Source organism: Leopardus geoffroyi, chromosome B4 (genome assembly GCF_018350155.1).
Source record: "Leopardus geoffroyi isolate Oge1 chromosome B4, O.geoffroyi_Oge1_pat1.0, whole genome shotgun sequence".
In the NCBI taxonomy this organism is placed as follows: domain Eukaryota; kingdom Metazoa; phylum Chordata; class Mammalia; order Carnivora; family Felidae; genus Leopardus; species Leopardus geoffroyi.
The window spans coordinates 46,801,414-46,818,435 of NC_059341.1; the positions used below are offsets into that span (position 1 = coordinate 46,801,414).

A 17,022-nucleotide genomic window follows, 5' to 3' on the forward strand; every position below is an offset into this window, starting at 1 on the left:
ATAAATGTGGGCAGAAGTCACATATACCACCTCCAGGCCTGGCACATGAAACTTCCTGCATGATTGGGGATGCAGATAATCCAGTGGAGGAATCCAAGGCCCTAAGGATGAAGAATGAAGCCCCAGATGGAAGCCCTGAATAAATGGGAGGAATAGAACCCCATTGCTGCCTATCCCCATTCTCACCTTGATGGTGACATGAGCCCGAATGAACTCTTATCCTCTAAAACCATACAAATTGTGAGGTTGTTCGTTAACAGCAATAACCTTGCCCTGATTGACTTGCTAAGTAAAAATGGAAATCTCTGTTTAATGAAAATACTGCATCTGACCTTGAAGAATGGGCAGCATAGTGTTAGTATTTTTCTAATAAAGAGTAACATAAAAAAAGAAGACAGCCAGTCTTCCCTAGTTGCCACTGCATCAAACAGCTTTGCCATGTTAACAGCATTAAAATATGAAGTGGTGTTAACTGATGGGAGACAGAGGAAGAAGGAGCAGTTTTCAAAGGAAGTAGAAATGGCCAGGAGGCCTGGAGGTCTCAGTAGTACCAAGAGAGAGGGGTTGTAGCTGCTGGTGGACACAGCAGTACGGGTTCCCAGGGGAAGCGGTGAATGCTAATGCGAGGGTCACAGCCAGCAGAAGTGGTGACGGCATCCAGGGAATGTTAAGGATTAGATGACCAGATAGGATCATGAACCCATGTAGGACGCTTCGAGATTTTGAGCAAAACTTGGGAAAGCATGATGGTAATAAGAAGCAGCAAGTATGGGTCCCCTCTACCAAGTATTGGAACCTTGGAAGGTTGGGAAGGAACTCTCCCAATGCAGATCATGTAGGAAGAAGAGAAGGGGCCCTTCTGGCTTCAGTTAATGAGTTCCAGAAATAGAATTTCTTCTCCACGTAGCAGGCACAACACTCAGGCAGGTTAGGCTGTCCGCAGGCGTCCCTCCCCGGCCACCCCTTATTTCACTTCTCCAGGAGGTAAGCCAAGTTGGGCAGTCGGGAAACCCAGGATGTTTGCGTTTTCCATAGTGACCTCAATGGGTGTTTGGGCACTGAAGGCACATTCCTGCAGGTAACGAGAGAGGAACTTGCAGGTTTCCTCTTTGTAAAAGGCCAGGATCTTGATTCATTTGGTGGCTGCTCTGAGGTTTTTTTCCTTCATTTGGAAGCAAAGCACGTTGAAATTGAGAAACAATGTTCTAAGCTGGGGGTCCTGTGTTAAGATGAAAAAAAAAAAAGTGGAGGATGGAAGAGATTTCTGGAAGGGCCAAGGAAAACAAAGAGAGGGGACCGCTCAGGGAGCTGAGAAGGAGTCTTCAGCGATCTGCTTCCCCCTGAACATCATTTGGGCAAAGCTGGGGTGATTATAGGGAGATTGTAAATGCCACAAAGATTAGGCATGGAAAGCTGAGGGGCCGGAGAGGACACAGCTCTGGGATATGTGTACATTCACCCGCGTTTATGTGCTCACAGGTAATTATGTACACACGTTGGTGCTTTTGGTGTCTATGCCCTTTGAAGCAGAATTTTAATCACACTTTAAGCTGTACACTTTTACTTCCGTCACATAAGAAGCATATGCCCTTTTACTATGAAAAGTGGATAGATTATCTCTTTCCTTTCTGTGTACTCTGGCTGTTCCAGCCCACCTGCTTTCTCCTAGAAACTCAAGTTCCTGTTCTTCTGCAGCTAACACTGACATATCCTGCATCCTGCTCACTTTATTTATTTATTTATATATATATATTTTTTTTTACGTTTATTTATTTTTGAGACAGAGAGAGACAGAGCATGAACAGGGGAGGGGCAGAGAGAGAGGGAGACACAGAATCTGAAACAGGCTCCAGGCTCTGAGCTGTCAGCACAGAGCCCGACGTGGGGCTCGAACTCACGGACCGTGAGATCATGACCTGAGCCGAAGTCGGACGCTCAACCGACTGAGCCACCCAGGCGCCCCCCATCCTGCTCACTTTAAAGTTATTTTCCTCAGTCTCCATATCTCAAGAATGTGTTCTAATTAGCTAATCTGGTTTCAGGCAAGCCACTACTGGCTTACTGTGATCTGTAGTGCTGTTGGTCCAGGATGACCTACATAGATGTAAAATATGATTTTTAATCATACCTCCAGAGATATGGCAAAGAGTAAACATTTGGGGTATTGTAGAACTCTGAAAGAATAAATGGATAAATTACCAATCCGTTAAATTATTATTAAATTTATGTTATTAAATTATTAAGTTGTCAAAAATTAATCACTTATTAGTAAAAAGAAGCACTGACACTTACATGACAGGTACTAGGTGCCAGGCACTCTTCTAAGTGCTTTGCATGTATCCATTTAATTCTCAGGACAACTCTGTGGGATTGGAACTATTTCATTTTGCAGATGAGGAAATTGAGGCAGAGAGAGATTAAGCAAGAAGCCCTAGATCTGGCAGCTAGGAAATGGTGGAGTCGGGATTCAAACTCAGTGGCCTGTCCCCAGACTCTGTGCCCTGTCAGAGTCCATGACATGTTTTTGAGTGGAAAAGGGTGATGGGATGTGAATTACACCCACAGGATACCCACTGACAGTTTCTCATGGGAATGAGGCAGAGTCCAAGAGAGAGGTATCTTAGAGCTTTTGTTTGACACTAAGAAGTCACATCATCTTTCTAGATCTTAGTTTTCTCCTCAGAGAAACAAGGAGGGTGGACTAGGTGACCTCTAAGACCCGTCCCAAGTCTAAGATAAATAACATCTTCAGCAATCCTGCGCTAAAATGCTGATCTCTTGGTGCCTGTGGGGAAGAAGCAGGTCAGTTCCTGCTTCCTACACCCTTCAAGCCAGAAGCTGCAGGGTAGAGTGTCCAGTAGATACCTGGGAAGAACTGGAAACACCAGACGGGGGTTAGAGGCCTAAGAAACCTCACCCTTTACCTAAAAAACATAAAGAAACACATTTACTGAGCGCTTACTGTGTGCCCTGTGTCTTAAACAGATTATCTAATTCTCACAATAAGCCTGTGAATTAGGTAGGGTCTCCATTTAAAAAACGAAGCTGAAGCTTAGTCATGCCAAGTGACTTGACCAAGATGGCCCAGCTGGCAAGGTATGCAGGTAGGATTCAAATCCCGTCTAACTCCAAAGCCCAGGCTCATTTCACAACCAGTGCCTGCTTTAATACCTGCTATCTCATTCCATTCTCACTGCAAGCCTCCGGGGTAGTTATTATTTCCCCATTTCACTGAGCAGGAAAGTGAGACTCGGAGCAGTGAAGTGACTTGCCGGGAAAAGGATCTGGCTCCGAGTGGGCGGGAGGAGAGCGGGCAGAAGCGTGCACGTGGAATCCGGTGCCGCAACCCCGCGCCTCCCCCGGCTCCGCTCTGCCTCGCGGCTCCCACCTTCCCCGGTCCCAGTCCCGCGCACGGCCCGCTGCGAACTACACTTCCCGGCAGGACGCGGGCGCGCGCACGCGCACCGGGGCCTCCGCCATGGCGACTGTGCTGTCCAGGGCGCTCAAGCTCCCGGGTAAGGAGTCGCAGCCTCGCGACCACCCTGCTCCCGCGGGCCCTGGGGAGACTGGGAGGCGAGGCGCTGGAGGCGAAGCCGGTTGGGGCCTGGTCCCAGCCCCAGCGTAGATGCAGGCGCGCGGAGGCGAGCCGGTGCAGCCCCCACGGGCTGGGGGTCTGTCACCACCAGGGGGCGAGAGGGGCGCCAGGCTGGTCGGGGGTCGCGGGCGCGGGGCGAGCTTGGGAGACTCAAGGGAGGGAGCGCTGGAGGCGCGCGGGGCTGGTGGCCTGGAGCAGGCAGGCGTTGCTTCGAGGGCGGCAGTCAGAGCGCGCGTCGCCGCCATCCCAAAGGGAGGGCTGGTGAGGGGAGCATCCTTTCCTGAGCGCCGCGGACCACATACCGCAGGGTCCCCAGCTCTTTCTGTCTTGGGCTGGCCCTGCGGGCGAGGGGGGACAGGAGCTGCAGGACAGCGGGCCACCCTCTGGAGCAGCCTCTCCACTTAATGACAACACTGACGCAGCCATAAGGTAAGCGGGACAGGTGTTTACCCCTTCTGGTTTACAGAAGAGGAAAATGAGAGTTATTTGGCTAATTGACTTGTCCCAAGGTCCGAAAAACGGTATTGGAAACGCCTGGACTAGAACCTCTGGGGTCTCTTGATTCTAGATCCTGGGGTTTGATTCCTATTGATCAGCCTCTGACTCTCAAGGCTAAGTATTGAGGAGGGAAAGGATTTGGCCCCGAAAGTTGCAGATAAATTGTGGACTGTTCTTTAAGGAGGCACACTGGTAGTGTTGACAACTTCTAGAGCTAATTCAGTACTTTGGGCAGCAGCTTCAAGTTTTTAAAAATTTTCGCTTAAACCTCCAGAATGGGACTGTGCCGCTACAAGCTTGCTTTTTTAAATAAAAGTATATTTGTCCTGCCCAAATAAATTTTAAACATTAAGCTGCAAACATGTATTTGCTGATACGGTGATAGTGGGAAAAGCAGGGTTAGTAGGAAAAACAGTTGCTTTCACTGGCATCAGAAGAAAGGGCTAGTTTGGTGTCTGGTGGATAATCCAGCATATGGCATCACAGGGTGTATCACAGGGACTTTATTCTAAAGGAGCTTCCAGCCTGCTGCCACATTGTGCCATGGATGACACTGGGTTGGGTATGAATTTGCATTTCTGTCCCCAGACTTCATGACCTGAGACATTTTTCCCCCGACATGGGCTCATTAGAACATTGGAAGGAACATTGATAATATCTGTCTTGGAATGTGTATGTAACATTGGAATGAAGTGGGGGATGGATGTGTGCCTTTACCTGCAGGATTAGTTTTTTTTTTTTTTTTAAGAGAATGCAGAGAGAGTATGAGCGGGGGAGAGGGGCAGAGAGAGAGAGAATCTTAAGCAGACTCCACACCGAGCTGGACGTGAGGCTCGATCCCACGACCCTGGGATCATGACCTGAGCCGAAATCAAAAGTTAGACACTCAACCGACTGAGCCACCCAGGCGCCCCAGGATTAATTAACTTTAAAGAGAGTACCTTTGTATATCCTTAGTGTAGGATGATATCCTCTCCAAGGATAATGAGATTTCAGACATATTTAGATTTCTTTCTTTTAAGTTCCTTTTCTTTTTTTCCAGCATAGATAATTATTCTTCTCTAAGGATGGGAATGCAAGAAAAACGCTTTTGAAACTCTTGAGCCCTTTTGCATTCTCACGTCGTAAGGCTGTGACACTATCACTCCCTGGAGTATTCGGTTGAAGTAACTCAGTCAGCTGACAGGGTAGGGAAAGTATAGTCTGGTCCTTGGGCCTGTGTTTGAACAGCGCCTTGGACCTGAAGAGACAGGTATGTTCCATACTTTTTAAGGCCCGGGTGCAATGGCCACGTGTTCTCTTCGATGATGTGGGTTGTGGTTTCTTTTGTTTGTTTTTGTTAGTACTTTTGCTTGTCTCCCTTTTGTCGTTTCTCCCCACTGCCCCAAATACAATTTTTAGTTTTTATATTAGGTAGAAGTTGCCTTCTTAATAACTTTTTTTTGGATTTCCTGTGATTGGGACTGTGAGGCTGTTATCCAGTTTGGGCTACTGTGTTATGGTACCTTAGTTAACATCGTCTCTTTTTTTTAAACTGAAGTCTAATTGACACATCCTATTAGTTTTAGGTATACAACGTAATGATTCGATATTTGTATATATTGCAAAATGATCACCACAGTGACATCCTCACTATTTCTATGTGTAAGGAAGCAGACTAGAATGGTAACTAAGAGCATGACACAGCTTTGGGTTCAAGTCCAGTGTTTACCAGATTGGTTATTTAATCTTTTTAAGCTTTAGTTTGTTCATGTGTCGTAATACTATTATTATGGAAAATTCTTTAGGTACTGCACACTCTGCTACATATTTACCTCATGGGGTTATTTGGCTTAAAATTTTTGGGGGGGGGGCGCCTGGGTGGCTCAGTCGGTTAAGCTTCCGACTTCAGCTCGGGTCATTATCTCACGGTCTGTGAGTTCAAGCCCTGCGTCAGGCTCTGTGCTGACAGCTCAGAGCCTGGAGCCTGTTTCAGATTCTGTGTCTCCCCCTCTCTCTGACCCTCCCCCGTTCATGCTCTGTCTCTCTCTGTGTCAAAAATACATAAATGTTAAAAAAAATATAAAAAAATTTGTTTTTCAAAGTTTATTTATTTTTGAGAGAGAGAGAGAGAGTGTGAGCTGGAGGGGGGCGAGAGAGAGGGAGACACAGAATCTGAAGCAGGCTCCAGGTTCCGTGCTGTCAACACAGAGCCGGATACGGGGCATGAGCCCATGAACCGTGAGATCATGACCTGAGCCGAAGTTGGATGCTTAACTGACTGAGCCACCCAGGTGCCCCGGGATTATTTGTCTTAGTAGAAGAAATGGATGCACTGAAGAGGTTTGTTATTATTCAGTAAGTGTTAGTTCTTATTATCATCTTTGTTAGCACCAGGCTCATTTAGGAATATGCTTCCTGAAGGAAGGCCTAATGTAACAGTGAACTAATGACAGATGTCATCAAGTTGGTGAAGAAGGGACAGTTGCTTGGAATCTATTTCAGTCTCTTACCCTTCCACTAAGCCCAAGATGGAAAGATGTTTGGCTCACATGCATATGATAGGGTAAATTAGTAACAGAAGGACAATATGACATTCATAAAGCAGCCTGTGGAACAACTTATCTTAAGTAAATATTTTTTTTAGTCCATTTTAAAGTTTGAAGGTCAAAGCCTGAAAGGTATATCAGAGCGCAATGTTACTGTAACGATTTGTTTTATTATGTGTAATTTAGAATCGTTATGGGCCCTGGATAATCTAATCTATGATGTGATTTACCTTTAATTGCAGTAGAGTGTAGTCTATGTACAGTACATATCACAGAATGGTGTGTTTTACACCATATTTTCCTGAACATACCTGGGGAAGATACAGTTGCACTTCCTTCCTGTTTTCCTCTGTACCATTTTGGGAATGCTGTGTAACTGGCATCCTCAGTCTTCCTAAGGTGAAAAGTGATAGCTGTGGAAAGCTCATTTATATTGATACATTATGAAATCAGTATCCTCTCCTTTATTCTTTGAAAACCTTTCATTGATTAAAAATATGGGTGGTGGCTGTAATCTGTAGAGAAAAGAGTGCTAAAGTGCCCTGCCTTCTGAAGTGTGGATTTGATCATGATTATAACTTCAGGCAAGTTGGTGTACTTTATACTTCACAATCCCTTGTCTTTCTGTGACAGATAGCAAACATATTTACATAGGAGTTCTCTGATCAAGTTTATAGTCTGGAATAATGAAGCTGGGCTTTGTGTAATGTCTGGAAAAATACACTATCTTTTGATAATATAGGTTACTGATAAGAAGTTAGCCTGATTATTTTATTTTATTTTTAAAATTTACATCCAAGTTAGCATATAGTGCAACAATGATTTCAGGAGTAGATTTCTTAATGCCCCTTACCCATTTAGCCCATCCCCCCTCCCACAACCCCTCCAGTAACCCTCTGTTTAGGAGTCTCTTATGTTTTGTCCCCTTTCCTGTTTTTATATTGTTTTTGCTTCCCTTCCCTTATGCTTATCTGTTTTGTATCTTAAATTCCACATATGTGTGAAGTCATATGATATTTGTCCTTCTCTAATTTCAGTTAGCATAATATCCTCTAGTTCCATCCATGTAGTTGCAAATGACAAGATTTCATTCTTTTTGATTGCTGAGTAATACTCCATTGTGTGTGTGTGTGTGTGTGTGTGTGTGTGTGTGTGTGTGTATACACCACATCTTTATTCATTCATCCGTAGATGGACATTTGGGCTCTTTCCATACTTTGGCTATTGTTAATAGTGCTGCTGTAAGCATTGGGGTGCATGTGCCCCTTCAAAACCCTACAACCCAGCAATTGCACTACTAAGTTAGCCTGGTTTTTGTTCCCATCTTTAGTGACTGGATTCTCTTTCCCTTGGCTTGGCTGCTCATATATGATTCTTTTTTTGTCCTTGAAGTTTAGCCCCTTTTTTGCAATGTATTTCAGTATTGATTACTCTGTATCAGTTTTTCTTGGGGCTCAGTGTACCCTTTACCATTTTGGGTCTTGCTATATTACAGGAGCTTGTTTGGCATGTCTTTTAATTATTGTTTTTTGTTCCATTTTCTTTTCCGTTGTCTTCTCCAGTTACGCATATATTGGGTCACTTTTGCTGTCCGTATCTATGCCTTTTTAGTCTTCTTGAAAGCCTTGATCTTTTCCATGGGAGACCTCAAAACCAGACTGCCTGGATTTGAATGCTTGCATTATTGCTTACTTGCTGTTTAACTGTGGGCCCAGTTACTTAAACTTCCAAACCTCAGTTTCTTCATCTTGAAAACGGAGATAATAATGTTTCTGTCTCCAAAAGTTGTTATGAAGATTTGCAGAGATAAGGCAGTAAAAGGGTGTGGAAGAGGGCATACTAAGTGCTTGGAACTACCAGCCATTCTTGTTTCCATTTCATTTTGCTTGATTTTCCACCAGTCTGCCCTGTATATCTCGGACTCTTTTCAGCCATGTCTGCCCGTTTGCTCATTCCAGTAAGGGTATCTTTTCTAAACTTGTTTTATTATTTTTTCCATTGTTTTTCTGAGCCCTGCTTGTTTACTTCTCATCTTCTCTATTCAGTTGTCCTTTATTCTTAGAAATATTATGTGTGTGTGTGTGTGTGTGTGTGTGTGTGTGTATGTGTGTGTGTACTCTTATTTCAGAGAAACTGTTTTCTTTAATTTCTTGGATTCCCTGGGGAAGTATCTGTTCATTATTTCTTCCATTTTGTGGCATAATTTGTCCAGCATTGGTTCCTCAGTAGATTTTGTTGGCTATGTTTTTTTGTAGCGTCTTTCTTGAATATTTGCAGAACTTTGAAGTATCTCATAGAATAAGTACTAATGATGGCTTCTTTCTGATTATAAATCATATTTAATGGTCATTTGTTTTATAGCTAGCTCTTGGCTGACATGCAGGCAGAGGCTGGGGGAGTGAGCCAGGGCAGTTAGAAGCTAGAATTTAATCTACTTGGGCCCCAGCCTGTTTAAAAAAAAAAAAAAAAATCCTCCTCTTCAGGTCTGACTGTCTACAGCTACTTTTCTTACCTGCCAGGCTGACAGCCTGCTTCCTGTAAACATAGAAGCCTTTCACATTTACTCTTACCTTGCTTTTGAGTCTTCTATGGTGTTGAATGGGGCCCATTGATGCCTTTGGGACCCCAGACTTGGTCTTTCTAAGCAAGAGATAACCAGTTTGGCTATATATCCATGGAACAAGGGAGGTAATACAATTGATTGGTTAGGATTGTGAATTCTGTAGTCAGATTGCCTGAGTTTGAATCCTGGCTCTCTTTCTCCCTAGTTCTGTGATCTTATGCAACTTATCTCTCTATATTTTCATTTCTTGTTGGTAAAATGGGAATAACAACAACAACAACAACAACAACAACGATACCTACCTTCCAGGGTTGTCATGAGGATGGAATGAATTAACATGTACATGCTTGGACCAGTGCCCAGGATAGTAGGCACTCCTACTTTTCAGTTAGCATCATTGCCATCATCTTTATTGTTGTCATTATTAACTCTGTGAACTCTGCTCACTGGTGGGGACCTGAGATGCATGTATCTACTCTTACTGTGCTTCCTCAATAGGATACAAGTTTTGCTGCATTTGGCAACAATTTTTCATAAATTGTAGTTTGGGAATGTGTTTGTTTTCTTTTCTCCCATTTTATTACACCCCTCCCTCCACCCCCCAGTTTTTAGGACGAATACTGACAGAAATGCTTTCCTTTGCTATCATCAACTGGAAGTATATAGTATTTTACAGAGAGCATTTCAAGAGCAGCTGATTTTCAAAGGATGCTTGCAAATTAGTTTTATAGGTTTAGTAAAGATTTTACTAGTTTCTGTAGCATGTACAGCCAAGTTCTCTTCCTGCCTGTGATAGTGTGTGATATCATAAAATGCATTTCTTTTAAACTGTTTTGTTAGCCAATATTTTAGTAAGGGTTTTACTTTGACTGTCTTAGACTGGTATATTTGTTGCAAGGTGGCAACTGACAAGCAAGGTTGAATTTAGTAAGTATCAATGCTAAATTTTTCACTTGATGCTAAAAATCCAATTGTACCGTTATATAAGATGACCTGAGTGTATGTAGACAATACTTGGGAGTTTGAGTTGAATCAGTTGTGTGATGTGACTGCCAAGAAAGCTGGCAAGATATTAGGTTACAGTAATCGAATTGTAGCGTATTCTCTAGATTAGGGAGGACATGGTTCTGCCCTCCCCTGGCCTGGTCAGACTGCACCCTGGGGATTGTATCCAGTTCCAAGAACCATACTTTAAGAAGCACTGACATATCACATTGTGTCCAGAGCAGAGCGACCAGGATGTTGAGGACACGTGAAACGGTGCTTCTTCAAGTGATGAGTTGAAGGAGGTGGAGACGTTTAACCTGGGGAAGACAAGATTGGGCATTTGGGAGAAATAATGCCAACAGTAATAATAGAAGCTGAAATCTGTTGACTGCAACTATAAGCCAGACCCTAAGGACCATGCATATGTTATCTTATTTAATCCTCAAAAATAGTTGCATGAGGTGGGAAAAATAATTGCCCCATTTCAGAAATGGGGAGAATAAGGCTTACTAAAGCTGAGAAATTAATTGAGGTCACATGATTAACAAGAAATGGAGCCAAGATTTGACTCTGTCTGTCTGTCTGTCTGTCTGCCTGTAAAGACTTGAACTCTTAAACACCATGCCATACTTTTCTTATGACTGGTGTCTTCACGTTTTGAAGGACTTGCATGTGGAAGAGGGGTCCCAGAAGTTAGAACTAGGGCAGATAATCGGCAAATGGCCAGAAACAGATTCTTGAATCAGTGTATGGAACTGCTTTCTGGATTGGAGGGCAGTGAGTTTCCCTCATACTGCTTATGTTCAGGTGTATGCTGAGTGACTGCATGGTGGGTGTTTGATTTCCTCTTTGTTAGATATAGTCTTTTTTTTTTTAATTAAAAAAATTTAAAATCATGGTAAAATACACATAAAAGTCACCCTCTCAACCATTTTTAAATGCACGTTTAAAATGTAACCAATTTATGGGGTGCCTGGGTGGCGCAGTCGGTTAAGCGTCCGACTTCAGCCAGGTCACAATCTTGCGGTCCGTGAGTTCGAGCCCCGCGTCGGGCTCTGGGCTGATGGCTCAGAGCCTGGAGCCTGTTTCCGATTCTGTGTCTCCCTCTCTCTCTGCCCCTCCCCCGTTCATGCTCTGTCTCTCTCTGTCCCAAAAATAAATAAACGTTGAAAAAAAAAAATAAAAAAAAAAAATAAAATGTAACCAATTTTAAGTGTAGTATTGTTAAGCATATTCACATTGTTGTGCAACCAGTGTCTAGAACTTGGTCTAGCAAAGCTGAAACTCTGTAAGGCATCCCCTGCTCTTTGATAGTTTGCAGTATGTCCCTTTGCTTTTATGGAAGACCTGTGTCAGTGCCTATTTTCACTAACCTAAAGAAATCCACAGAGGATTTTCGCTTTTGTGAAAAAAGGCAAAAAGTGAAAAGAGCATTCGGTGCTTGTCATTAGAGAGGCAGCGCTCACCCCAGCCGTGGGAGGGGTCCCACCGAGCTGCTTGCCTGGGAACCACCCTCAGCATCTCAGCCCCAAGCCGCCAGGGCTTTGAACTGTGTCTGGGGGCATCTGTGCTTTATCCCAACTTATTTTGTGCATCCATTAGCAAGATGTGCCCTGAGGTATCAGAAAAGCCTAGGAGAGGTTATTGCTTGGGTCTGGGAAAGCTCAAAAAAATTTTCCATATAAATTAATGATAATTGCTTCTTTGTTTTATGCTATTACAGCTTAGGAGGATTTTGACAGGAATACTCTAGTTTTTGATAGTGAGGGAAACCTGTACCCATTAAAGAATAACAACTCCCCATTTACCCATACTCCCAGGCCCTGGAAACTACATTCTAATTTGTTTCTATGAATTTGATTAATCTAGATAAATATCTCATATAAGAATCATACAGTGTCTCTGTTTATTTCACTTAGCATAATGCCTTCAAGGTTCGTCTGTATTATATAGCATGTTAGAGTTTCTTTACTTTTTAAGGTGGGATAGTAATCCATGGGATGTATATATCACATTTTGAATCCCATCAGGTATATCCTTTTAGTTAAAAAAAATTTTCGTTTTAAGTTTTAGAGTTAATATTATTATAACAGCCTATGGTTCTGTTTGCAGATTGTTATAACTAAAATTATATGGGACAGTTAGAAAATGGGGTACCCTAATTAATAAAATAATTTGGTTCACGGAGTAGATATATAAATTGTAGAAGATTAGCCTAAAACCTGTACTGACTTTATAGCATAATTTGGAAATACTATTTTGAATTAAATTCCTAATAATTGGTCTATTTTCTTACAATTTGTGCCTTTACAAGACAAATCCAATATTTGTTGATAAAATGAATAGCTTTGAAAGTGAAAATATATAGGAGTGTCTCGTTAATAGAATGCCAGTTTGCTCAGTATCTTCTGTGTTTTTTTTTTGTAAAATACTTAATGTTATAAAGTATATCTGTGTAATGTTTATTTTTTTAATAAACTATTTATTGATTTTCTGTGTACCAAGCACTAAGCTTTACACTAAAGATTTTACTTCCCATATTGGTTTCTATATAGTGTTTTATTGCTTCATATTATGTCTTGAGTAAATGAGACATAATATATGGAGTGACATCACCAAGATCACAGTGACAAGAGGCAGAGATCAACATCAAGAATTTTTCTTTTTTCCTTTTTAATTAACTGGGTCGTATTTTCTTTTTTAATTTTCTTTTTTAAACACGATTGATTGATTGATTGATTGTTTGATTGATTGATGGAGGGGAGAGTTGGGGAGAGGGGCAGAAGGAAAGAGAGAAAATCTTAAGCAGGCTCCATGCTCAGCATGGAATCTGACAGGGGCCTGATGTGGGGCTTGATCCCACGATGCTGGGATCATGACCTGAGCTGAAATCAAGAGTCAGACGCTCGACTGACTGAGCCTAGGTGCCCCTTTACATTTCTTCTTAATAAAAGCTTTAACAATGGAGTTTATGTTTGTACAACTTACCATGTAATTTCTAACACTGGAAATTTTTTCTTGGTTTTTGCATGGTGATAGCATGAACTAAAGGCATAAAAGCAGTTAGTCATTGGCGGTGAGGGTCAAGGAGTGGCTTGGGAGCAAGTGTTGCTTCAGCTCTCCTATAATTTTCACCTGTCAGCTACCCCAAATAAATGTAGAGTCTAAGTAAAAACAGGGCGCTTGTTGTGTAAGCCAGCTTTGAGAAAAATCCTTTACCGCTGCATTCCTGCTTGATCCCACCCCTCCTAAAATACTTGCTCAGAATAGCATTTGTAAAGGTAAACAGTGTTTACTGAAACATGTACTGACAGGGCTTTAGAATCATAGGAAGTTTCTCAGAAGTGAGTTTTCAGGTGACAGTGTTCTACTTTGCAAGCTGTTTCTGTGGAGACCATTAGGAAGCCACGAATATCCGACTGTGAGAAGCAGTGCCCAGAGAACGATTCTTCTGAAGTTTAGGCAAGTTCCGGGAAGGATTGGAACATCACAGATCTAAGAAAATCAAAGGAAATCTGCACATAAGGCATATGGAAGGTTGATATAAGAGCCATGTCTTTCTTTACGGAGATTCACACAAATTAAGAGTTTTTTTTTTTTTTTTAAACTGAAAAGGTACCAAAGCATAAGAGACTCTTAAAAACTGAGAACAAACTGAGGGTTGATGGGGGGTGGGAGGGAGGGGAGGGTGGGTGATGGGTATTGAAGAGGGCACCTTTTGGGATGAGCACTGGGTGTTGTATGGAAACCAATTTGACAATAAATTTCATATACTGAAAAAAAAAACTAAAAAGGTATTTGAAATTTGCCACTTTGTTTCTTTTCCAATTTTTTAAAGTCATAAAAGCAATAATTCTAGAACACTGATTTTCTTTCCCCCCATTCTTTCCCCATTTTGCTGGCATCTGTTTTATAGATAGCCATCAAGATTTAAGTTTGTAAACTTAAGTTATTTTGTTTTCTGTGTGTTCTTTTAGCTGTTCACAGTTGCCATGTAATTGTTGAGGGTTTCTCCTTCCTAGTTCTTCCTGACATTCCGTCTTTCTGTGTTTCAGGGAAGAAAAGTCCAGATCTAGGGGAGTATGACCCCCTCACACAGGCCGACAGTGACGAGAGTGAGGATGACCTTGTGCTCAACTTGCAGCAGAAGAATGGAGGGGTCAAAAACGGGAAGAGCCCTCTGGGAGAAGTGCCAGAACCTGACTCAGATGCTGAGGCTGTGGGGGCTGCAAAGCCGCATCTTTCAGAAGTCGCCACAGAGGGGTACCCCTCAGAACCTCTTGGGGGCCTGGAGCAGAAGGCAACCTCTTCCATCGTGTCTTACATACGCACATCTGTCTTCCTGCTAACTTTGGTCATCTCCATGATCCTGGTGCTCGTATGTGCTTTCCTGATCCCCTGTCCCCCCAGAGATCTGCACAGCACTTGGAGCCGCCACCTGGGCCCCCAGAGAGGTGAGTTGCAGGATTTCCAGCCCCAATTGTGGAAAACTTCAAGTTTACATGTAATTTTGTAAAACTTCTGTAAAACTGTATGCTGATGACGTTGAAAATTCCCTCCAGGTCTTTACAAATAAATGTGTGTCATATAGCATTCCTCTCCCTGTGTGTGGAGGTGGTTAGGAGGTTAAAATTGGAAATAAAACAAAAAGATTGATACAGCTCCAGAAGCTTGGGAAGGTCGCTGCTCTGTTGTGTTTCTATTGGCGTTGGTCTTAATTAGATGCAGATAGGACAGAGCATTGGTTTGCTGGGTCCTTGCAGTGCAGCCAACACTGTCAGGGGAGAGCAAAGCTGTGAGACGGGCTATTTACAGAGAAAAGTAAGGCTCAAGGCCTGGCCAGACCAGAGGCCAGGGCTTTGTAGGACCCTCAGGCATTTGTCGATTATAGGAGCCTCACCCAATTTGAATTTTGAAATAATTTCCTTCAAGTAAAGTCGACTTGCTTTCTTGCGGTAAGTTTTCTTTCTTGCTCCTAATGGTTAGGTTGGTGCCACCCAAGTAATTCTAGCTATTTTGTCTCATTCTGGGGCAGGTTTCTTTAAAACAGCTTGCTCTGGGTCCAGAATGCGATTCCATCCGAGCTGTGAGTGCCAAACAGTCCTGTCTTTTATGAACTGCCTTGGGGTGCGGGGGTTCAGAACACCACCCCAAAATATGTCACAGCAAAGAAAATATTGTTTATTTTGAGTTGAAGGCACATGAATAGCAGCAGATGCAAGAAGGGCACTCTGACCTTGACCTTTAATTCTTCCCTGAAGCAGGAGATGAAACTCCTATGTGAAAGATGCCCTCCCAGTACCAGGAGGAAAGAAGCATTCTAATCAACAGAGACAGGGGGTTGAGGCTGAGGGAAGTCTGTGCAAACAGAGACCTTGTAAAAATAACTCTTCTCTTCCTTTAGTCTCTTTAGACGTGTTAGCTCCCTTCCCATGGCTACCACTCTTTGTTCAACCTAGTACAATAAGCACTTCTCCAGGTCTTTATTTTTCTGTGGGGGCTCCCACGTCCATGTGAAATTTCATTCAGTAAACGTTGAGTCCTTTTGTCACGTCAGTCTGTCTTCTTAACCGGTTATCTCATTATGTTTTATTACTCAGTCCCAGCTAGGAACCCTAAGAAGGTAGAGGAGAAATTTTCCCTCCCCTACAATACTCCCAAACCCCTACATCATTTTTGTTTAGAAATATTTTACCTCTGACACTTCACTAATTTTAGTTGATTTAGCTTCTGATGAGTTCTGTGTTCTCACCTTTACTTTCTCTTAAGGCAAGACTGGGTAGATGTGACGTATGCTGTATTCCCACCACACAGGATATCTCTCCCTGCCTTCGTTTTTTAAAAGATTTCAATTTATTAAAAAAAATTTTTTTTTATTTTATAGAGAGAGAGAGCTCAAGTAGGGGCGAAGGGCAGAGGGGGAGAGAGAGAGAAAGAGAGAGAGTGAGAGAGAAAGAGAGTGAGAGAATCTTAAGCAGGCTTCACACTCAGTTCAGAGCCCAGAGCCCAACACAGGGCTCGATCCCATGACCCTGTGATCATGACCTGAGCTGAAATCAAGAGTTGGATGCTCAACTGACTGAGCCACCCAGGCACACCTCTTCCTTCCTTTTTTGATGATTCTGAGCTCTTATAATATTTGTATATGTGGTAAGGCTAGGAACAAATCACTGATGTATCCACCACCGAGTTTAAGAAATAAGACATTATAAAGACCGTTGAAATCTCCATGTGTCCCTCCTCACCAAAGCCACCTCTCCCTGCCGGAGTTCTACTGCCCTGAGTTTTGTGTCATTATTTCTTTACTTTTCTTTAAAGTTTTACCACATGGTAAAGTAATTTTTCCCATTTTGAACTTTGTATAAATGTAATTAAGCAGGCTTCCGTGACTTGTTTTTTCTTTTTGTTTAGCATGTTTATAAAATGCTTTTTGAAGTTCATCGATATTGATATACTGTAACTGGACCTTACTCATTTTCATCACTGATTTCCCATGGTATGATTATCCCATGATTTTTTGATTCATTTTACTGTTGATAAACATTTAGGTGACTTCTATTTTTTAAAAAATGAATAATGCTGTTAAGAAGATTCTTGTACATGTTTGCTGATGCAGTGTGTGAGCATTTCTCTAGAGTATTAACCTGTGAGTGACACTGCTGGGTCATAAGGTGTGTGTGTGTTCAATTTACGTTAAATTATTTTCCATAGTGGTTGTACCAATTTACACTTCCACCAGCTGTGCATGAGTTCTCTCCAACTTTGGCAGGTGTCCTCTGACTCCACACTGTTGAGGGGTAGGGTGGCACTATCTGTCACCGCTCAGTGGGAAGCCCAGACTCCCTGCTAGG

The 17,022-nt window shown here is 42.6% G+C and overlaps 1 protein-coding gene across 1 annotated transcript in view; it reads left to right on the forward strand.

Annotated features, from left to right (window-relative positions):
• The first annotated feature begins 3,387 nt into the window (after nt 1-3,387).
• FAM234B (family with sequence similarity 234 member B) overlaps nt 3,388-17,022 on the forward strand; it is a 35,076-nt gene continuing 21,441 nt past the window's right edge. Inside the window, exons 1-2 of the mRNA XM_045462842.1 lie at nt 3,388-3,515; nt 14,227-14,625. Of these exons, the coding sequence (XP_045318798.1) occupies nt 3,479-3,515; nt 14,227-14,625 (436 nt within the window). The 5' untranslated portion in view covers nt 3,388-3,478. The remainder of the gene's footprint in view (nt 3,516-14,226; nt 14,626-17,022) is intronic.